General features: G+C 41.9%; 1 protein-coding gene and 1 long non-coding RNA gene across 2 annotated transcripts in view; one reads left to right on the top strand and one right to left on the bottom strand.

The window, feature by feature from the left end:
* LOC127531282 (uncharacterized) overlaps positions 1 to 23,053 on the top strand; it is a 42,816-nt gene extending 19,763 nt beyond the window's left edge. The window contains exons 3-4 of the long non-coding RNA XR_007938245.1: positions 20,826 to 20,873; positions 21,645 to 23,053. This is a non-coding gene — a long non-coding RNA (uncharacterized LOC127531282). The remainder of the gene's footprint in view (positions 1 to 20,825; positions 20,874 to 21,644) is intronic.
* LOC110952615 (tyrosine-protein kinase yes) overlaps positions 1 to 23,812 on the bottom strand; it is a 28,902-nt gene extending 5,090 nt beyond the window's left edge. Inside the window, exons 1-10 of the mRNA XM_022196238.2 lie at positions 23,068 to 23,812; positions 7,926 to 8,232; positions 6,212 to 6,311; positions 5,604 to 5,702; positions 5,259 to 5,362; positions 3,204 to 3,353; positions 2,523 to 2,678; positions 1,915 to 2,094; positions 1,034 to 1,110; positions 664 to 817 (exon numbers count right to left, since the gene is read on the bottom strand). Coding sequence (XP_022051930.1) covers positions 664 to 817; positions 1,034 to 1,110; positions 1,915 to 2,094; positions 2,523 to 2,678; positions 3,204 to 3,353; positions 5,259 to 5,362; positions 5,604 to 5,702; positions 6,212 to 6,311; positions 7,926 to 8,223 — 1,318 coding nt within the window. The 5' untranslated portion in view covers positions 8,224 to 8,232; positions 23,068 to 23,812. The remainder of the gene's footprint in view (positions 1 to 663; positions 818 to 1,033; positions 1,111 to 1,914; positions 2,095 to 2,522; positions 2,679 to 3,203; positions 3,354 to 5,258; positions 5,363 to 5,603; positions 5,703 to 6,211; positions 6,312 to 7,925; positions 8,233 to 23,067) is intronic.

Raw genomic sequence — 23,812 nt, 5'->3', positions numbered from 1 at the left:
TCTTTTTCTGAACTGAGCTGTTTAAAGGTTCTTCTAGAAAGCAAGCGATTTTTCCTTAAATCTCTTCAGGGTGTCTTGTTGTCCTAGTTCTAAGACAGAAGCTTTACATTCATTTTGGTATCGACATTTTGAGACAAATCACTTATCTTCCTGATGCTAGTTAACTCAGCCACCACTGTGCCTTAGTACAACCTCAAAGAATGACTTGAATGTGTAGCTTGTTACCTTTGGTCTTTAGTGTGGTTCCAGTACAAACTTGAGAAGCAAACTTCTGTTTACTGAAAGTGTGTTTAGCTCGCTACATATTTATGCAAGTAAACATGAGGGCAGAAGACATCTGTTGTGGTGCTCTCGATGTGGGCAAAAAAAAAAAAACTAGATAAACTATCCACATGGGTAAATATCAAAAGGGGGAAGTGTGAAAATGTTTTTTGGTGGGTGAACTGATTATCGAAGCAGCAGACATGGCAGAGAGGAATTGTGCAAAACGCGCAACTAATCAGAGGGAATAGAAGCATCTAGTTTCCACTATTAGTCTAATTCACCATGATAGGAGTCAACAGAGAGTCATCGTAGCTGCGAGGTCATCGCTCTTTCCATTTCTCGTCTGACACCTCATTCCTCTGTGACTCACACAGTCCATGTTGTTGTGTGTTCACCCACCTTGCCTCGCCGTGTACTCGTTGTCCTCTATCAACCTGGCCAGACCGAAGTCGGCGATCTTGCACACCAGATTCTCACCCACGAGGATGTTGGCAGCGCGCAAGTCCCTGTGGATGTAGTTCATCCTCTCGATGAAAGCCATGCCGTCAGCGATCTACAAACAAAACATTTGACAGCATTTCATAATCGCCATCATTTTTAGCTCCTCACACTCTGAGCATCTGTCAGACATGAAAAGTGTGAGAACAAAAGCAAAGCCAAATCTGGGAGACATGTTTACCTGAGGCTGTGGTTCTTTATTTAAAAACCTTAAAATAGAGCTCTCAACTTAACCATTCATTGGCACAAATTCTGTCCCTGTTTGCCTCACCTTTGCAGCCATGTCCACCAGCAAGACGAGCTTCAAGAATTTGCCATCGCCTTCTTTGAGGAAGTCGAGCAAGCTTCCTATAAAATAGCAAACGTGACAATTCATAAATGCGGGAGATCCATGATATAGTGTAGATGCAACAGATGTGAGTGAGCTGCATACCAATATACTGCTACAGTATGTGAAATGCTAAATTAAACTGAATAATACATTAAGCCTCCCTGCAATTTATTATGCGCTTCACAGTGATCGCTGATCCCTGTTTCTCATTTCGGGTCTATCAAAGGTGGAATTTTAGAGGAACTGTGGAAAATATTTAAACGGTTGCTCAATGAAATCACAACACACAGTGGATCAACAAACTGCAGGCAATTGGATGTGCACAGAAGCACGTCATGGAGTTCAAATTTACACGCACACATAAATCTATTTACTCATAAAAACCTTTAAAAAAATGCACTGCAGCTGAAGCTATGAAAACCTCCCACAAAAGTGCTGCAGTTTTCAATTAACCACTCCAGTTCCAGGCTTCAGGGAACCACGAGGGACTCTCAAGGACTTTCAATATGTACAGCATATTAATTAAAATGTCCATAAAATTTACATTTTTTGCCCTCAGAGGAAATGCGTGAATCTGACATCACTCCTGTGCCTCGCAAACCGAAGTCATGCGGTCGGCTTTGTGCTTGGAAAATAGTCCACAGGCCTGATGTTGTTTTGCTTTTCTTTAAAAATAGACCTCATCAGTGTCATGTAACCGGAAACAGCTGAGCACTGTTATTCTCAGGGGAAGAAAGCTCTCAGAAAATCACTCTAATTGCACAACAAATACACCAAACTGCAGCTTTTCCACGGGCTGTCAGGTATGCTTCTGCAGGTACCTTTGGCCATGTACTCTGTGACGATGTAGATGGGTTCCTCGGACACCACTGCATAAAGAGGCACCAGTTTGTCGTGTCTGAGCTTCTTCATGATCTGAGCCTCTTGGAGGAAGGCCTCTGGGGACATGGTCCCCGGCTTCAGCGTCTTTATGGCCACTTTAGTGGTGCCGTTCCATGTGCCTGCAGAGACAAAGACGGGGAGAGAAAAGCCCACAGACCACAGGGGTAATCAGTGTTGTTAATGGGCTGGGAGCGAGACAATATCGTTAATTAGGTCTTGTAATTGCTCAGACATGTGCCGTCATGCGTGCACGCCTTTGCAAAAATATCCCAGGGATGAGCGGATACGAGCTCAGGGTTAAAAAAAAAGATCAAATAAATTTAGCCGCCATTGGTGTCCTGAGTGAGGCTATCTCTGAAGATAAAGAAGATACAACAAACAGAGGAAGCAACTGCAGGAAGTGGATAAATCCCCAGTTTGGTCAAAGATAGACACAACAAATATAGACGCATGGTGTCTGCATTTCCCCATGTACATAATTACCACCAAATACTAAACAATTTATGACACCACAAGGTGTTTTTCTTCATGCCGCTGCATGTCTTACCCATCCAGACCTCTCCGAAGCAGCCCTGGCCCAGTTTGAGCTCCAGTTGCAGGGACTCCCGGGCAATCTCCCAGGCGTCTTTAGCAAGCCCCTGGGTCTGAGGCTTGACTGTGGGGCAAACAGCGGTCAGCCTGTGGCAAAGCCCGTCTGCATGCTCTGTGATACAGGCAGAGGGAGAGATCAAAACGTTACATTACGCCCAGCAGTGGCACACATACACCCCCACGAGTCTCTGAAGCAGCAGGGTGCAGCGTTTTAAAGCCGGTCTGTTTCATGCATCAGTTCATTCCATTTGATGTGGATGAATTTAGACGCTCTTATACAAACTGTGATAAAATATAAATGAGATGAAGTGGCTTTTTAACACGCCAGAGCCCTCTCCGGAGTCGAACTGAAATGAAGTGGGAGCGCGGAGACTTAACCTCGGCCCTCCTCAGGCTGAACACGAGGTGGGAGGCTCAACATCATAACCGCACCATCAATTGTTATTAAAATTAAAGGCCATTCGTCTCCCTTGGTAACACTACGGCAGCACAGCAAACTGCATTGGCACAGAGCAGCGGGTGTGACTAGGAGTAATTTTCAGGATAATTCCTCGAGGTGTGATGAAAGACTGTGATGAATAATGAATGAGGTGGGACAGGAAAAGAGAGCGAGCGCCAAGTGCTGCAAATGACATACCTGTATAGTGTTTGACGAGCTTCTGTAACGTGTCAAACTGGGCTCGTGTGGTGATGTAGTATCCCCCGTTATCAAGCTTACGGATCTTGTAGTGTTTCACATTGTCTCCTTTGGCGTCATCCCAGTCTCGTATGGAAAGAGAATAAGCACCTGGAGGAGACAAGGGAAATGTTCTTCATCCATCTAGACTTAAGTGACTGTGATTTGACAGTGTGGAACCTATAAAACACATTTTTAGAGCTGCGAAGTGGGTGAGGCGCTGGTTTTCAGTATTTTTTTAACCACTGTTTTCCCAGTTTTCTGTTCCTCTCAACACAGTAACACTCTTTGTTCCCTCAGTCAGTTTGTAGTGGTGAATGACTTTAAATATTCTGACAAGACAACAAACTGAAAGCCGAAGTCAGACAGTGTACTGATGCCGCCTTTGTGAGGCACAAACAATGTCTTCTGTACCTTTTCATTTTCTGAGTTATTGTTTAGAGCTTTTGTGTATGTTTTTTTAAAGACACCATAGTAACATGGCTTTTGTGATGACAATTTGTTCTTCAGTCAGTGAAAAATATATTAAAATATTCCACCCACTGGATGAATTAGCATGAAATATGGAGGAAAAGCAACAACTTTAATAGCCTCCTTTCAATTAGCACCATAATCTGCTAATTTTATACAATACCTTGGCAAAACTAATGACCTGCCCACCAGTCTGCTGCACTTTATGTTTAGCACAAATTAAGATGTGTTAGCATGCTAACTTTAGCAGTGAACAATGGAAACATTACACTACATAAATCAGTCTGTATAAACATAGCCATAGCTACTCTGAGTTCATACTGGTTTGTGGACTACAGTTTTGAAGCCTCCATTTTGGCATTTTGGCCGTCAACATCTTGGTTTTTTTTTTGTTTTTTTTTTAATCAGACGTGACAAGAGGTGAAGCTGGCTTTTCAGTCAGTGCTAGTGTTAGCTAACTAGCAAGGTGCATGCGTAGTTGTAAACTTCACTTAAAATGAAACACAAACTCTCTGAAACGGAAAACACCAAAACACAGTCAACACCCAAACTCTAAATGGAACCAAAATCTACTAAATGAGCATCATGCTGTGTCCAGGGTGACTTGAAATTAGCGACTGAGATCATAAACTCAAAAGGAAAGTGTTTACTGACTAAACAAATCAAAGAAGTAGGGTAATTTTCCCATAGACTTGTATACAATATGACTTTTTTTTGCAACCAGAGGAACCTCTCCTTGCCGGCTATTAAGCAGAATGCAGGCTTAGCTTCCCTTTTGAAGTTTTTCAAGCCATGTCCATCTTTTACGTAGAGTCAATGTGAGCATGGTGGTGACAGTAGCATTTAACTTAAAACCCAACTGTGCTGCGGTATAGTTGCTCAGAGCTGTTGTTGTCTTTATTATTAATTCTCTGTTTCCATTTCTTTCCTTCTGCTACTTCCTATTTGATGGGTGCGTGCTTGCTTCCTTTATACAACAACACCTTTGATCATTAGTTGATTTAGCTATGGAGAAGAAGTTGGCCTCGGGGGCAAAACAGAGCTTTGTTGATCTATTTGCCAAAAAAATACAGCACCATAGTTGCAAAATCCATGAGCACTGAACTAGTATTGGGGCGACCCAATAGCTGAGTGGTCAGGAACAATACTAGAGGGATGTAAAAGCCTTTAAGCAGTAAGTTTGTGGTTCAATTCCCAATCAAACTAGACTCTCACTGCATGCTGCTCCCCTGCTGTATTTCCCCACACTGCTTCTATCTAATACAGGTGTAAATGCCCCAAGAAAAAAGAAACACTGACCCAGAATATGAAAGATTTAGATTTCTAAATGCATTGTCAGTGTTCTCATCAAGCTAGGATGAGGTTTTTCATTTTTGTGGTCAGATGTTCCATATGAAAAGGGTCAGACAGCTTCTTAGCTTTTGAGCTTCTAAGACTAAATTGGGAAAGTTTTGAGTCCATGGAAGTCTTCAAGCACTCCAATTGTTTGGAGAAAATGAGACTTGAAACCCTCGTTGCTGCTCTGTTTATGAAGAAGATCATCACCTTTAGTAGTTTCGCTTTCTCGCACCAGAAAAGTTCCTCGATGATTCCCTGGATTCAGCAGCAGCCTCTCGGCATCTTTGCGTCCCATTTTACCAAAGTACCACCTGTGAGGAGACAGTATATGGTTAAAAAAAAAAAACCTAGCAAACTCCGGTGGCGACTGATACATTTTCTTGCTTAGAACATCAACATTACAAAGCTTCTTCCAGGTTGTAAAGCTGGTACTGTTGGACTGTATGCTTTGAGCCACATGAGATGAGATCATGCTCCTGCCATTATTCCTATTGCATTCAGTGTACTGTAGACAGAGTAATGAGGTTATAAGAGGCAGCAACAAGGTCTTACTCTTCAGCCTGGATGGAGTCAGCAGGGGCCACATAATTGCTCGGGATGTAGCCTTTCTTTCCTGTGTTGATGGAGCGAGCCTCCCACCAGTCTCCTTCTCTGCAGGGGGACATTGACACAGGAGAGATGAGACGATCGACTCGTTCCTTTAACTGTCAACCAAGGACTCGCACTCGTATGTCGCAGTGTGATCGATTTCCGGGATGAAAAATGGTTAATGGTGGGTGGTTAATAATGTATGGGTCTTCCTTGTATAAAATTATCCGTACTTTACCCACTATCATGGCTCATATAAAGGACATGAATCTTATTTGTTCTGCAAGATTCGGTTCAAATGCTGTCTTTAAAGACCAAATGATGCCGTCACGATGGAACTGAATGAGACTAATCTGTTTTACATTACAATGCTGTAACCTGAGGCGACCTCTCTGCCAGAGCAAAAAATCTACAGTGCTGTGCAGAAAGCCAGTACTGGTACACAAGAAGCAATCTAACTCATTCATTGAGGCAAACACATAGTGAACAGGTGCATCTTGAATGCACTGCACTACTCTCTTTTTTTTAAAATTTTGTAGGTAAATGCCTCATAAACTGAGAGAGAATCTTACGTATTGTTGATGATCTGGAAGCGATCTCCCTTCTTAAATGTAAGATCATCCGATGTTCTGGCTTCATAGTCGTACAAGGCCACAAAGAATGTAACACCGCCTAAAAACAAAAAAACACATGCAGATATACGTTATTAATTTCTAAATTTGTGCTCCTAAGTGCTGTAAACATATGATAGCAGACAGTAATGCAGCTAGAGGGCATTATGGTGCTGTACAGGAGGCAGTGGTAGATTTGTTTATGTGTGTGGCTGTATAAAGGCCAGTTTAGTTAGATAAATCTGTCTCGCCATGTATTGATTTTCTTTGCTTGTAATTTTATTGTGTGAGTACTTCGCCTGCTTGGAAATATAACCATGACTGCAAAGACACCCAATGACTTCATACACGAGAGAGAAGAATTGGTGTATCAAAGCAGTTTTTAATAGGATCCTCTTTCTTACTGCAATTATCTGGATCAAATTAGTCACACTTACAGCGGAGCTCAAATTAAAACATTACAAGTTCTAGTTGAGTAATTAATGGTAGAAATCAGCTCATCTTTCTCTGCCATTGTGCAGCCAAACTCCTAGACAGATGACCTCCATATACCCACCACTGACAACAATGCTGTCAACAGTAATCTCATTATCACCTGCAGAAAGCAAATACCGCAGCACCGCCACCTTCATGCTCCTCTGAGAGCAGATAATCCAACACGGAGCAGGATTACAGCCTAAATCCCACCTAAACAGGAGGGTTCATCCTCGTCCTCTCTGCTCCCAGGATCTCTATAAGCTGCGTGATCACAGCTGATAGCAGGACTCGTGTTAACAACTTAAGATAACAATGGCCGGCATTAGTCGTGACACCAAAAAGCCAGATCACCATACTGACCAAGTTAATGCTGAGTGTGTTTGCATGTGTTATCCCATTTATTGTTTACTGTAATACAAGTCACAAATACTTTACATTGGTATTGACACCTGTCACAGCATGCTGGAGTGTTTTCACTTCTGAATTTTTTCCATGGCAGGAAAGTATTTTCTCTTCATTTCATTGCCATATTCAAATCCAATCCAGTAAAAATGTAGACAATCATTTGTCAACATGATAACAAACAGTAAAAAAACTTTAATGAAACATGACTCTACAGTCATGCATAGCTTCCTTCAATCCTCTCTCCAACCATTTGTCTTCGTTGTTGAAAATATGGACATTGGTTACCTCAAAGGAGTGTCTTTTATTCTTTAAATACAGGTGGGCTACTGAGTGAGACATGACTTACAGGGGGCCTTAAATAAGTACTTGGAAGTACCAAGAAGGCAGTTAGAACTTTCTCTTGGACGAGAATGACACATCTTCTAGGACAAAGAAAAGACTCACCTGCCTTCTATTTAAGCAGCCAGGACTATCATGACCTGGACGGCTTAGAGTCTACAGAGCCATGTCAAGGGAACATCACAGTCATACGCGTCAATGTTTGGGGACCATTAATGTACCATATTTTATGGCAATCAGGCCAGGAGTTGTTTTGATATTTCAGTCTAAGACATAGAAGGGAACCAGCCAACCAACAGATGGTCATTGCTTCCTCGACCCAAAAACACAATGGATTACCCGTCTGCAGCAAGGCAAGTCTTTGCTACTTGATTTCAATACAGTAACAAACATGGCTTCATGGAAGTTTAATAAACACATTCAATATGTATTTAAATACTAAATCACCACTCACTTGAGACAGCACCAGAGAACGAGTTGGACACAGGACCAGAAAAAGAAGACGACGTTCCTCCAAAGGGAGTCATTGCAGACGAGGATCCCCCAAAAGGTGTGAGGGTGTGGTTGAAATTTACAACCCCAGAGCCAGATGAGGAAGAAGCAGCTTGATTCTGCTGCAGCTGGGTGGGGTCTGGCCCATAGTGACCTACATGAGGCGTGGTAGCCACGGCACTGCCGTCTGATGTCGGCGAATTCTCTGGCTGATACTTCATTGCCGGGCCTTTGTCCTCTTTGCTCTTAATGCAGCCCATCGTCTTGCCCTGCGTGGACACAAGAAGAGGTCATTTAATGGTGGAGAAGTAGGGATAGAATAAAGTCAAGGGTTTTAAGGATGGTCTGGGATTAACATCTGCAACATAAGGCCAGTAGGCGCTGCAACAAACGTTATTAAAATAGAAATGTAATGACCTGATATTATCATGTGAATCATTTTGTTGTTGTTACAACCACTAAGACTATAAGCCATGTGGTAACTGGGACATATGGGCAAATTCTAAATCCGCTTTGAATCACTCATCACTCAAACACGTGTGTTCTGAGGTGTAGAAAGTGCAAAACGTAGGCTTAAATAGGTGACCGTTTTTACTGTTTCAATCTTTTGCATGACATTATTCTTTCATCAAGACATTTCTTGTTGATACAAACAAAAGACAGATTACATCTGATGCAAAGCCTGTCTGCCATGAATTTGAGAAAATAAGTCACTCTTCTTTTGACATTTCTGCCTTCTGCCCCTTAAGCTCCTCATGGTTATTAAATGGTTCTATTGGGGACCTATCGTCTTGAGCATCTGTACAAAGTGACAGTGACTGCTCCTTGTTGAAAACACAAAGAAATGACAAGAAAGAGATGCAAAATGATCAGAAATAGGCTGAAAGTGACCCTAGGGAGACACAAAACGACCACCAAAAGACCCAAAACAACCACAAACGGACAAATGACTACAAAGAGATGTACAATAATTACAAATAGATACAAAGTTACCTCAGATAGACTTGCAACAACCACAAAGATATAAACATCGACAAATGGACACCAAATTATAAGAGACTCAAAACAACTGCAAAGAGGTGCAAGATGACGGATATAAAATTACCAAGACACAAGACATGATCACAAAAGGACACCTAATGTCTACAAAGGCACACAAAATAACACCAAAGACTCAAAACAATTACAAAGAGATGCAAAATGGCAACACAGAGATACCATATCACCACAAACAGGCACAAAATGGCACAAATTGACTACAAAAGACTCACAATATCTACAGAGATGGAAAACAAGAGACAGAAAATGACCACAAACTGACTCAAAATGATAACAAATAGATAAATGACTAAAAAGAATGCAAAATAACTCTAAAGAAACACAAAATGACCTCAAACTATTAAAAAAGACACTTCCAAGATTCACAAAATAACGAAGACACATGAAATGACAACAAAGGGGTACATTATGACTACAGAGTGACACAAAATTAACACAAACGACTCAAAACAATTACAAAGACATGTAAAAATGGTTATAAAGTGACATGTAGTGACAACAAAGGCTCAAAACACTTGTAGTGACACAACACAAGACACAAAGTGCGTAGAAGACACACTAAACCACCACAACAGCACACAAAATAGCAACAAAGTGCCAAAAAATGAACCCAGAACAACATGAAGCAACTACAGAGATACACAAAACCTTTTTTTTATTTACAAAATGACTCTCAACAATTACGAAGAGGTGAGCACTTGCAAAAAGATGCACAGTAACTACAAAGACACACAAACGGGCTCAAAACAACAAAGAGATGCAAACTGGTTACAATGTGATACGAAACGACAGCAAAAGACTCAAAACATCTATTGAAATACAAAACACGACAGAAGATGACCACTGAGACACATGAAACCACTACAACATGACACAAAATGGCAACAGAGTGTCACAAAATGACATCAAGCAACCACAGAGAGACACAAAGCAACTACAGAGATGAATAATCACAAAGAATGGCAAAACAACTACAAAGAGACACACTATGGCCACAAATTCAGAAGAAGAAACATGCATAAATAACCAAAAACCCAAACAAAGAGGTTCCAAATGACAGCAAACAGACATAAAATGTCTACACAGAGACTCAGAATAGACTCAAAGAGAATCTTCCAGTCCTGGTATCCAGCTCCCTGTATGAAGGGTGGGAGTGTTTAACACGTCTGTGCCCAGGGATCCATCGTTTCACAATCTGTCTAAGCCTCAGCCAGACCACGCTGGAAGATTTAAAACATCGGTGTGTCTCCATCTGCATGGTTGTCATTCCTCTTTCTAACATAATTTGGACGGAGTCACACTGAGGCATTCTTTGGTGAGGTGAAGGCCCGGAAAATGTGGAGACAATCAGACACGCTCGTAAAGAAGCCTGAGCACGAGGGAGATCAGAACGGTCGCATTCGCCAAGAACAACGGCTGCATGAGGAGGGGAGTCCAATCCAGATAACCGACACTGACACGTTACAAGAAATAAAACAATAGAGGACTGAAGTGAAATGGAGGGTTTTATTGAGGTGGGGGGGATGTTCATGTATGAAAGCAGACGAAAACAAGCAGAGCGACAAGGATCATTGAATTACAGGGTCATATTCATACAATCATCCGTTAAAGAGGATCTACCGATGTTGTAATACATCTTCCTCTGATTTTGGAACGGTAGCCTTGACGTTGGGAGGTGGGAGGGATTTTTCCTCATCCTAGAGGGAGGTGCATAATCGAGAGTTCACCGAGTTCTCCAGCTGAACTGCCAAGGAAATCAACAAAACGGGGACAAACCGCACAAACCTTCGAAAGATTCAGAACACTTTGCTCCAATTAAACCGTATCACTGGTTAAACTGCAGGTTATAATGATCGCTGGGCACTAGTCGGCTTCTATGCAACCACTTTATGAGCGGCGGAGATGTTTCAAAATGATACAGATTTCAAATTGATATGCCAATAAATCTAATCCGAGATGTCAGATGTGCAGCCAGCATGCGGAGAATGTTGGCACGGAAAAAAGAGCTTCTTTTTCCAAGCCAGCCTTCCTGTTAACCTCGAGATGAAACCAGTGTCATGGAAAGCAGAGGGCTTCGTTTAGTGGCTTGGTCGACTCTGGTGGGCTTTTATTTTATTATCAGACAGACGAGGCACCAGCAGTTTCATAAAAGTGACATCACTCTTCCAAAATTTATCATAAATGCACATATACTGAGCTGAACTTATGAAGCCTCTAAAATAAACTTTAAGCACCTCTTTACTTTACATTTATACAGTACAAGGAGGCTGCCTAATAATTATGGATAATGTTTTTTACTGATGCAGTTAGATGAGTCACAGCTGACCCTTGTTGCTTATCGTTCCGTCCCGCTCATTTGCGTCACCTCTACTAAAAGCATAAAAATGCCCCCAGAAAAAGTATGTGCATAAATCAATATGTTTAGTGGCTTGAAACTTTTTAGTCAGTTTTTAGCAACAATGGATGGCGATCCTGGTTTAATACTTGCTGTAAATAATGTACCACTGCTAGATGAACTGCGGTGAAATGTATTGAAGACTGACTGATGTTGACGACTCTGGTGACACCCTGATTTTTGCAATGAGCCACATCATCAGATTGAATATGTCAAGTACTTTGGTATCACACAGAACACCAGCAGCTCTTGTGTTAAGGATACATAAGAAATGTTAACATACCAATATGCTAAGCTAAGATGCTAAAGCTGAGATACTACTAGCTACAATCACAGATTTTTGGTAGAGATTATCTGATTATCGACCTGGCTGATTATTACTCCGTCAAGGAATGCAGCAGAGATATGTGACGATAAGCATACGTTTGTGTGTCCATCTGTTATTCCATCTGTGTGAAACATTATTTAAAAATGAAAAATGAAATTTTCAGCGAAGGTCAGAAATGACACAAGGATCACCTCACTAGATTTTGGGAGTGATGTGGCTTATAATCTGGATCTACGGATGTGTTAAAGATTTCTGTATCATTGCGAGATAGTGGCATGACGTCACTGAAACTATGACAAGAAGTGAATGCTACGTCAGCTGCCTGCTGACGATCACATGATTGCGATCCTACTACAAATCCACCATTGTGAACTTATCGGAACTTATCCATTGGAAATCATATGACTGAGCAGTCTTGGCTGGGTACTGCGCTCTCTTCTTTTCCTGTTGGTATTGTTATTGTTTTTTTATAATACCAATTTGTGAAAAAGAGCATTCATTTACAAATGTGCTAATGTGGCTGTGATGCAGCCATTTTTCTTTAACTGTAGTCAACACTTGAGCATAGTCTTTGATGATAAATTTTTAGTTTGTGTTGGCCTGAATTTTGACACCAACATTTTCATTGTACCTCCAAATGCATATCGATTCCAAGTACCTGTTATTCTTTATTACTAATAATCAGTATCAATATCTGCCTTGATAAAGCCTTATCAGTCGGCCCCAGGCGTAAACTAACCGTGACGTCACCCGTTGGTTTCAACGCCAAGAAAATGAAGCCCGGATTTTGCGACTTCCTGGTCGCCGTTTTGGATTTTTTGGAGCCAGTAGCAGTAGGGGCAAGACCGATTTGTGGCACTGGCAGCTAGCAGTGACACTTTTTGTGGCACCGCCGCGGTGCCACGGATAATGCCACTGTGCAGCAACACTTTTTGTGGCACCGCCGCGGTGCCACGGTTAATGCCACTGTGCAGCAACACTTTTTGTGGCACCGCTGCCGTGCCACGGTTAATGCCACTGTTTGGGCGAGATGCCACCGCCGCATTTCCAGTGGCCTCTGGAGATGCCAGCAGAGGTGCCACGGTTAATGTCACTGTTTAGGGCAGGGGTCGGCAAGTAGATGTGGCTACGGGACAAAATGTTTGTAAACAATCGAACAGCGGGCCAACCTGCGAGGGGGTGCGCTCCGATTCCGTGAGCGGGGGGGCGATACCGCGAGCAGCGGAGCTTCTACAGCTGATCGCTGCTGCTTGGGACACACGTCTCAATTCTGATCACAGATGTATTAAAAATGACTCCCGAGATGCACACACGTTTTGCACACACTGTTGCTCAGTGAAATCTGGCTGGTACAACCGTGTCCGACCAGTAGTGCAAACGCGGAAATGCCCGGCAGCAGCCGACCACGCGAGTTTCGTGTTGCGGTGACGGACTGGCTTGGCTCCGTGCCAAATCAAATTTTCAAAATCATCTGGCGGGCCAGATATTATTCCTGACGGGCCAGTTTTGGCCCACGGGCCGCCAGTTGAGGACCACTGGTTTAGGGGATACCACGGTTAATGCCACGGTCTGGTAGAGATGCCACATTTTAAGCCAATAGGCTACTTTTACCGCTGTTTGGACGAGATGCTACGGTTAATGTCACTCTTTTGGGGAGATGCCACTACTACTACTACTATCTGGATGGGGTTATCCGATTCTGTGGTTTGTCCGGTGACCGTATTAACCTGAAAGAACTAGTGGTCGTTGCCCCTAGGGGCGCTAAAGACACTAGTTATTTGAGGTAAGAAACTGCTGCCAAATGCTGGCAGACTGGAGTAATGTGAAACAAATTCATCTTCAGTTCTCTTGAAATAGGCTATTTTATTTCCATTTTCATTCAGTTGTTACACATATTGTGTGGATTGTCACCAGAAAATATGTTTACTAAAACTGTTTGAAATAACTTGTCTGTGTGCTTTCTAGACCAGGCGTGGGTTACAACTGCCACAAAGATGCCACAGCTGATGTTGCTTTTTGGGAAAGATGCCAGGGATGTAAACATGATACACGAATAAAAGCATATAAACAATTGTGCTACAATTTTGAGGAACAATTTTACAATTTATATGTTCTACATATCTAAGTCTAATTCTGTAGACTTTGACTTGGTCTGAATGTACCGTTACTGGACTGTCATGTCTTATGCTGTTTATCTTTCAGTTACATCTTTCAATCATGCATTTTGCCTCAGGTTTTGAAAGTAATATGTTGCCAAAATATGTTTCTTGTAGAGACCACAGATCCAGACATGTCATGCTCACAGTGTCAGTACATTAAACCAATCAGCCTTGAAACCAGCCTTCTGGTTCTTCTGGTATATTGCACAAAGAAGAAGGTATTTTAGGTGTTAGAGATCACAACATGCTTGATTTTTCAAACCAGGAAAAAGGATTATAAAATCCAGACTAATAAAACTGTTGCATCTTAACAATAATACCAGGTCCACACATTCAAACCAGGGGTGAAAGTAGTTTTAAATTCTTGCTGGAACTATTAGTAATAGTTCCGGACCGTTCCGGCTTACTTTCACCCCATTCCGTCGATGCTAACCATTGTAAATCCTGTTGAAAGTTTTTCAGCCAATCACAAGAACGTGTGGAATTTCACGTGTAATTTATTGCTCGTCCCAGTGCAATAAATCAAGCGCACCTATTTGCTATTGGCTGCTACTGGCCATAACAATCGCTGTGTTACGGAAGTAGACAGGCATGCGCACTCACGTACTGCTGAGTGAACTCCGGTCGATATCTATGAATAGCAGGCAGGCCGGGCGGCATACCGGCGTACCCATAGATACCGGTGGAAGAGCGGCGTACCGCCAGCAAATCTTTTCCCGGAACTGCGTTCCACCACCGGATCTTTTGCCGGTACGCAGTTCCGGACCGTTCCGGCTTACTTTCACCCCTGGTGGCATCTCCCTCAGACAGCGGAATAAACCATGGCATCTCGCCCAAACAGCGGTAAAAGTACTGGCATTAACCATGGCATGTTCCCTAAACAGTGGCATTAACCGTGGCATCTCTGCTGGAGTCTCCAGAGGCCACTGGAAATGCCGCTGCGGCAGTGGCATCTCGCCCAAACAGTGGCATTAACCGTGGCACCGCGGCGGTGTCACAAAAAGTGTCACTGCACAGTGGCATTAACCGTGGCACCGCAGCGGTGCCACAAAAAGTGTCACTGCTCGCTGCCAGTGCCACAAATCGGACCTGCTGTCTCTCTTATTTGGTTATTTGCCTTTAGGTTGTCAGTACAAAGAGAGAAAGAGGACGTGATTTATTCGTATTCTTATTGGTAGTTTTCGTATTTATGCAATTTTTCATCTAGTTGAATACAATCTATTTGTGTATGATTGTCAGTCCAAAGAGGGAGAGATAAAAAAGGGGAAGGAGAGGAGAGAGTGCTTTAAGTCAGGAAGAACCAGGTAAGAACACAAACAGAGAATAGTGGCACGCAAAACAACAACTGTTAAGCTGACAAAGAAAAACATCCATTCACAATGTAATTTTAATTATATGTCATAGAAGTTATATGTTCTCCCCACATTAAATGCTTTCCAGAAGCACACTTAACAGATATCAGTGTACTTCATTCTAAACAGGACGTCTTCATTACATTTTCCTAATTATCTATATTCTTTACTATTTGCTTAACTTCACTATACAAGGAGAAGAACAGGGAGAGACTCTGGGAGATGAGAGAGTGCAGACCAGGGAAAGAGATGCTGTGCATCGCATTTCATATGAAAGTAAAAAAAATAAGTCCAAGGTCCATTTTTGGTGTTTTTGGTACTCGGTATAGGGGACTGGTTTACTCCAGAAACATACATGCTGTTTATGTGTATGTTGAGGAGCTGCTGTATCTAAATGAGTTGCCTTTTCCCAGAAATTAGGGTTATGATATGTTTCAAGATTCCAGTGCATTCCTCCTTTGCTGTGACTCAGCATTTAAATATCCTTTATCAGATTGGATGGTTAGGTCACAGACTTTTTCAAAAAGTGTTATGCTTTTCTTTTTCATAAATGTGGGAATGAAATTGTGTTAATGTACAAAACAGTGAAATTTATCTTGCCTGGTCAGGCACCTCTGGGTGCTCAGCACCCCTAAACCTCTGATCCTAGAATCGTCCCTGAACCCAAAAAAGTTTGTTTTGGAATCCATTTTAACAAACACTCAGCGATAGCGAGAAGAAACAAAAACATCCTCTTTATCATTTATCATATCCATAATATGGATGGATACAGTAGAAGTTCCATGTTTCAGCAGAAATGTCTGGAAAAACAAGGAAAAAAAGCCTTTTTCTAAAGCTTGTAATGATGCCTTTCTTCTTTGTATTTGGAGTTTTAAACAGTGTTACAAATAGACAGACATTCCCAGTGGAGCCCAGAGTGCTGTAGAGCTTATCTGTCAGCAGAAAGGGTGTGTTTGTTCACACCTGCTCCCTCATTATATTTGTATTAACACACTAGCATGAAACATGATACATATTCTGTCATATTTAACTGAAAGCTGAGCTGAAGTGAAAAACACACATAAACACAATATCTAAGTCTCACGATTCCTTCCCTCCAAGCACGAGGTGATAAGTAAAGCAGTGCAGAGCCAAAAACTCAGATAAAATTCCTATTAGTGGCCGTGTGGGCAGAAAGAAAAAGACTGAGATTGAGAGTATATGGAGTGAGAAACAGCAGGTTGGCTGAATGGGAGAGGAGGGGGACCAGTGCCAGCTCTACCAGCTGGAACTACTAGGAGGATTATGAGGACAGCGGATTTACCCTAAGAGGATAATAACAGAAAACAAAAAAAAGGAGTGACCAGACCACCAGCCTGCAGCTGAGACTGGGAGGACCCTTTAGACTCTGCAGCAGCCGTTAATGTGTGTTACAGTCATGTGCTTCTCACATGAGCAGAGCTGAAGGAGCTCTCAGTCGGGGTGATGATACAGTGTCTCAGCTAATCTTAATCGATTGATTAGCCGCCACATAACAACACCTTTGTCTACACTTAACATGCATTGCAGTTTGCAGAGTAGTGAGAATGCAGCCACCCTGGATGAGATGACAATGCACCTTGGGTGGCATTTTAAGGCCATAAAGGTCAAGCACTCACAATGAAAACCCTGAAAAAGTCCAAAACTGTGCAGCCAGACGCTGCTTTAATGGATCTTAAATGTCAAAATGTCCCGTTGACTTTTACATTCAGCTCAAAGCGAGATCATTCCTGAACAGCGGAGCCATGAAACCACACGGAAAATCTGCCCCGCTGCTAATTATAGTAACTTATTCTTATTGCGGACAACATCCCACCGCCCCCAGGACGATAACATGACCTACAACGGCAGATCGCATGCAAACACGAGAAGGCTCCCAGTTGCACCAGTTAGAGCCAGAAAGAAACAAAGAGGGAGGAAGGTGAAGAGTTTAAATGGGGAAGTTTACACACACATACACACATATACACCGAGGCTCCTTCACTATCTGATTGGAGAGGTGTGGTGCTATTGTCTTAGATAGATAGAGGCAGAAAATGAGGGGTAGGCTTGAATCAAAGCATTGTAATTTGCAGAAGATTCCTCATTGTGTAGCTGCTTCACAGAGAAAAATCAAAGTATTGTTTTAGTGTGTATCAGACGTATTCAATGCTGCAAAGAAACCTTACTGTAAGTGTAAAGTATGGAAAAACGACAAAATAAGAACACAACCACTTGAATACCTTTCTACCACCTGCTGTTTCTGCAATTACAGCATCTCTTTACAGTGTTAAGGGCCAGAGATTGATATTCTTCTGTCCATGAGGTCAGTGAGCCACTTATGAAGCGACAGCTGATACAGATTCAGTATCTTGCTTAAGGACACTTCGACAAAGCAGAAACTTGCTGAAACCTGCCTGCATTTGAAGGTTTTTAGACTGAAGATTGTCCTATGTTTAGCACCGGCTGCGTGCATTGTCAAGCATTACAGGAAATACACAATAAACAAAGCCAAAAATAATTTGCAGACATCTGAGGAGGCTCCAGATGTTCCCTCAAGGGACCAAGAATGTCTTAGGATCATAAAGGAGCTTAGATGTTCAAAAGGTTATGACCCTTTCACTTGTTTTGAAGCCACACTCTCACGCTTTCACTCTTTCATCAACGCTTGGTGCCTATTTAATTAGCATTAATTTAATTATAGGCTCAAATAATCCCGATTTCAGTCGATGTACCTCCATATGAGCTGTTCATAAAGAGGCTCAGAAACACTAAACCAAACACATACAGCGGTGAATCAACATCCACCACCAGCTGCAGGAGAAAAACATTTGTCATAGTTGTTCAAACCGCCCCTCTGTGTTCCAAAGCTGTGAAATCATTCTTTACATATTCTTGTCTTACAGTGATAATTTCAACCTGCAGACTTCTTATCAACGACCTTCCTAAAGTTTCCTTCTTCCCCCGCTTCTACCACACTGCGATAATTCCACCGAGGCTTCACAAAATGCTGATAAGACGGAGGAGAGCTCAGTATTTTTCTCTCCCTCACACCCTCTGATAATACTGAAGAAGTTTGCAGTGGTCATGGTTCAGAATTTTAAAGACGCCTGCAGAGGCAAAGTTTAGTTGAGTAAGCTGAAAGTGCAGGATTATTTGAGGGCGGTGTTATCTGTGTTTACAGTCCTGGTGGTCAGAAACTAGGACATCACTTTGCTGCTACTTATTATTACTGCTAATGCCAGGATTAGCTGTTTTTCTTTGTTGTGTATCATTTAATTGGTCACTTCTGGCTTTCATACTGTTACACGGACTAAAGAAGCTTTTAAAAAGATTAACTGATTAATTTCTTGCAGACCTACACACAAATTACACAAACTCTTTTCAGTTGTAAGGTTACCTTAGAGTAAATTGTCAGATTCTGAACTTAAAATCTGACTGAAAATGTAAAATCAAGTCAGTTTTGTGTAGGAACCTCACCAATCGCAAAATGTTCCTCGAGAAGTTGAAGTAGCTGTACACAATACAACTCCTTAGAGCCTTGATGCAAGAGTGGGAAAAAAAAATCTCCACAGAAAGACTTTTAATGATTAACAGTTAAAGTTCAAACTGCTTTAGTCATTGTCTGTGTAGATTCTTAGTCATCCGGGTCATGATAATCCCAAGGGCTAAAAAGCAGCTGGACAAGTATTAATCATAGACTGTATATATAAAATAACTGAAGCTAACATGGAAGTCACTTTGACCTGCTTTCTGTCTATCAGCCAGCAGGTGGCGGCTCCTCCAGTTGCAAAAATAAGTCCGATTGTATAGAAGTCAATGAGAAAATGACACTATTTCTCACTTGATTTATTACCTCAGTAAACATTTACCTAATGGGTTTATGGTCTCAATCTCTAGTTTCAAGCCTCCCTCAGTATAGCATGACACTCATTTAATAAATTATGGTCCCATTTGAAGTGAAATAGATGATAAATTATGGTATGTTTTAGGCGTGGCTGCCTTGTGGTTGACAAGTTGCTGATGTATAAACATAAATAATCACCCACAGTTCTCATCTGTCACATCTGATTTTAAAAAAACCTAAATGGTTACAACTAAAATATCAAACTTGAGGCTTCAAAACAGTTGTCCACAAACCAATGGGTGATGTAATAGTTGGTCTCTGACTTTTACATACAGTCTAAGATGCTGATGATTGTAAGTTTACCATTCTCACCATTTTTTTGTGCAAGCATGCTAACATTTCCTAGTTAGCAATTAAAGTGCTATTTGCAATATTAAACTGCAGCTTAGACACAAAAGAAACCGCAAACCAAAGTATCAACAAAAAAAACAACAACATTCTGACGTAATGATGGTACCAGATAAAGAATTGTGTTTAACCAAAGGTAGCTAATTCTGAGGGGGGCACGAACATCTGTACCAAATTCCATTTTGCTCCATCACATTTTTCACTCAAAACCAAACTTTCTGGCAGAAAACTTAATAGTTGTTAAAATATTTCCGTCAATAACGCCATAACATTTCTGATTCCATCTCAGAAGGCATTTTATGCTTTTCTCTTTATTTCTTTTTTTATCACTATAAACTCCAAACATTTATATTTCTATTGGACTGTTATAAGAAGTTTTTACAAGGCTTAACTGCCAGTTGAAATGGCATGTCTATACAGAAATAGGGGGATAAAATACTAACACAATACTGGATACAAAGAAGTGACAGGGGAAGTATATATTATTGGAACTAACCCAGAACTTGAATCTGACTGTCGCATTTTAAAATCTTTCTTTTGCATATCATGCATTATAAATGAACAAAGTCTGACTCTAAAATACAGTTAAGAGTCTCACTAGTTCAAACAGGCTCCGGTCCTCTGAGGTTTAGATTATCTGGATGCTCACGAGTCCGATATTTGGCCAGATAACAGCCGGTGCAGCCGAGCTGAAGGGTGGTTCGATGGAGGAGTTTCTCCGTCCATCAGCCAGCAGTCTGACTGAAACCCTGCCCAGCGTCTCACCGGACAGCTGCTAGCGGCTGACGCTGCGGCCGCAGACTGGGAGGGTCTGTGGAGCTTTACTGGGCTTCAGATCTTCAACAGATGCTGCCTGCCACCATCCGCCACATTCCTCCGATGCCAAAGGGTTAAAACTGGGTCTGGAGAAATGTCATGTGACCAGGAGGATGTGAAGCCTCAGAGCATTGAGAGAAACATCAATAAATGTTTCATAGTGAGATTTACTCTGTGGCTATAGAGTTCTGTTGTGGTCGTCCTCACTGTAAACTGATCCTGAGGCCTGTAATACTTTGAGATGAGTCTGAGAACGATTAAACACAGCTTGAATATCATTCTTGGAAATGAATGCAGAGTGCTCGATTGTTTTTATTTGAAATGCAGCTCCCCTTTCCCTCCTCTCTCTCTAGTATCAAAACTCTGTCTTGGATATTTGCATTTGTATCATCAGTAATTTCACTGAACTTGACTCTTAACTTGACAAGTGTGCAAAACACAAGACCTCACGGAACAGCTTGCAGTTGAGCTCATGTCAGTTTTTTTTTTGTGTGTTTCCAGAGAACAGACATCACACATTTTCGAGGTCTCGTGGGAATACCTGAATAGGTGAGTGTGAGCTATTTTGGGAATGTGAGTGTGTCTACAGCCACCCATTTGTCAGCACATCACAGAACCAGGTATTTGAAGTGTCAGCATCCAGTAAAGTGACTGTAAAACCCATGTGTTGGTCTAGATTACACTCTCTCCTCCCAAATAATAGATTTAGAAATAGGATTTTGGCACAATAGGAGGAAACAATCTTCTACACTGTAATATAGCCACTCTTCTACACTGACTGCTGATAAGAAGCTCAGCTTTTTGCCGGCACATAAAACATGTTTTTCACTATTAGTTTGTAAGATAATTTATGGTGAGCAGCGGTCACATGCTGGAGAAAGCAGAGCCTCAAGCAAGTAAAGTGATGCAGAGTTCAACAAGAAAAAGAAGAGACTTGTTTGGAGGGAAGCATTGGTCTAGTCCTACAGCAGCAAATGACCTTATTGTGATGAATCCGCATTAAATACGGATTCTGTGTCAATAATTCCAAAATAAAATTCTGTTTTACAGCCATCAGTTCACGTCATTCGATCAATGGTCGTCTGTTACCCCGCGTAAAAGTGATTTCAGTTGGTTTCACACAGTGATTTATGTAAAAGAGAACTGGAATCAAATCAGATATCCTTTGTTTATTGAGCCTTAATATCTTTAAAACTAAAACGTTAGCTATGGAATTTAGAGCTTGCAGTCTTTAAAGGTTGCATTAGAAGACCGACTGAGTCAAGCTGTCCTGTCTCCTCCTTCAAAAGTGGCTGAGAAATGTCTTCTTTCTTCATCCAGGCGGCCAAGGGTCCACCTAGTGACCCAACCTATCCCATGATGCACTGCACACTGATGAGAGTTGGCCTACTGAGAACATTGAGACTCCACAAGCTGAACTTCAGCAGCAGTAGATTAGACGTTTAAATGTAAGTATCAGGTCACTTCCATTTCATACAGTCAAATTACATCAACACACGGAAAAAAAATTCAAAACTTTTGACTAAATCATGCCAAAACAAGAAAAGTCTCGGTTTTTGTTTCATTTTCGACCAACAAGGTTGCTAGGCGACTGAAGAGACAGGAGGTCCTCTAGAGCCCAAAGCATCCCATTTAACACCTTCATATCCTTTAAAGGCGTGGTCTTACAGGACACATCCTTCACAGTGGGACACAGCTATTGGATGAAATGAAAGATTCCTCTGAGTTTGAACATCATTGAAAGCATTCTGCCTAATCTAAGTGCCCATTTTAAAACAAATGACATACTATACCTTTAAACAACTCGTAACCTTGTACTGCTGTGCGGAGAAACCTTGAAGGTGTGACAAATGCATGACAAAATCACTGACGACTCACATCTACAAGGGGGTTCCACATCTTAAGAACATTAGAAACCACGGTTTTCCCCTTTAACTCCCTTCACTCAGAGTCCAGCAGCCCTTATAAGGATTCACAGCTGCTGTGATTCAGTCAAAGTTGTGCAAAAGTGCAGAGCTGTTCAGGATGTGACTTGTTAGCGAGTCACTCTAATCCTGACAGTTTACATTGCTTTAAAAAAAACAGACAGACTAGAATAACAATAAAGCTCAGATTGTGACTCAGCTGTTAAAATCAGCGACTTAAGACGAAATGACAGCGTCACCGAAAGCACCCGAACCTCCTTTTCTTGCACCTCCTTCCTTCTTAACCCCATCCTGATCTTCTAAGAACCTGAATCAGCATGAGTCCAACACTGAGTTTGATATCTGTAATGAGGATTTGGCAATTTTACCTCAACTTTCAATTAAAAAATAATGAAAAAAGGTGATGAAAATGGATGAAATAAGTGAACATTTTGTGGGAGAACTTACAAAAATGACAGATGAGTTTCCACTTTCAGTCTTTTTTTTTGCAAATATAATCCTTAAGCTTCATGTTTATGATAATTAAACAATATCTATCATAACTGATGTTATCATAGTGGAGCATATTAAGCTACTTTAGAGAATTTATCTGCAATCTGATATTCCTCTGGGATTTAAAGCACATGCTGTCTCTTCACTGATGTCTTTTATTTATATATAAATGATTAATTACGACATTTGCAGGCAAAACTGCAGCTTTATGTTATTTTATCAGAGGACAGCTTCCTTCCTTTGATGACAGGTCAGACAGGCCCATCTCCATCTGATCCTGCTGCTCTCACAAAGACCACTTTCATTTCATTTTTTTTTACATTTACCTTCACAAATGCGCGTCCTTCTCGGGTATTTTCTCCTTTCCCTCTCCTCTTCTCCTCCAATTAAATGAGGGAAAATTCAAATAAATAAATCCGAGTTATTCCAACCGGGACCGAGCCTCCTTCATCCTCACTTCATCCATCCAGCAGAGCAACTGTGGTCAGTTTTTTGTGTGCTGAAGTTGAATCAAAGCGGCTCAAGTGTTGCAGTCTTGGAGGAGGATGGCGGAGGCGGCGGAGGAGACGGTCATTGTTCCCGGAGCGCACAGGTCAGAGAGCGGCGCTCCAGCGGCCGCATGGCACCTGGTTATTCTGAGAAATCACGGTAAAAAGTCAGATCTTCAAGTATCCTTTGTAGCCCCTCCACTTCCTACTACTAAACTTCCATCAACCCCCACACAACAACATGGCCGACCCAGCAGCCTGCGGGACTGCTGGAGCCTCACAGCTGGAGCCTCAGACGCGGATCCGTCCGGAGCAGCTGGTCCGACGGCGGCCGAGACATCAGCGGGGAAGAGCCGAGAGAAGGGCCGCTGCTGCAGAGCACCGGAGCTGGAGGTGGTGGAGAAGGAGGAAAAAAATGTGAGCGAAGGAGAAGCAGAGCAGACCGGCCAGCGGAGGATGGTTTCATGTACAAAAAGGACTCAATTTGTACCGTTTTCAGTCCCACATGCAGGTCTGTGACGCCCCCTGCTGGTCCACAGCTGCTACTGCAGCTCAGAGTGAACAGTCACATTATTTATTTATT

The sequence above is a fragment of the Acanthochromis polyacanthus genome, chromosome 20 (assembly GCF_021347895.1).
Source record: "Acanthochromis polyacanthus isolate Apoly-LR-REF ecotype Palm Island chromosome 20, KAUST_Apoly_ChrSc, whole genome shotgun sequence".
Classification (NCBI taxonomy): domain Eukaryota; kingdom Metazoa; phylum Chordata; class Actinopteri; family Pomacentridae; genus Acanthochromis; species Acanthochromis polyacanthus.
This window is presented reverse-complemented; position numbering and strand designations above follow the sequence as displayed.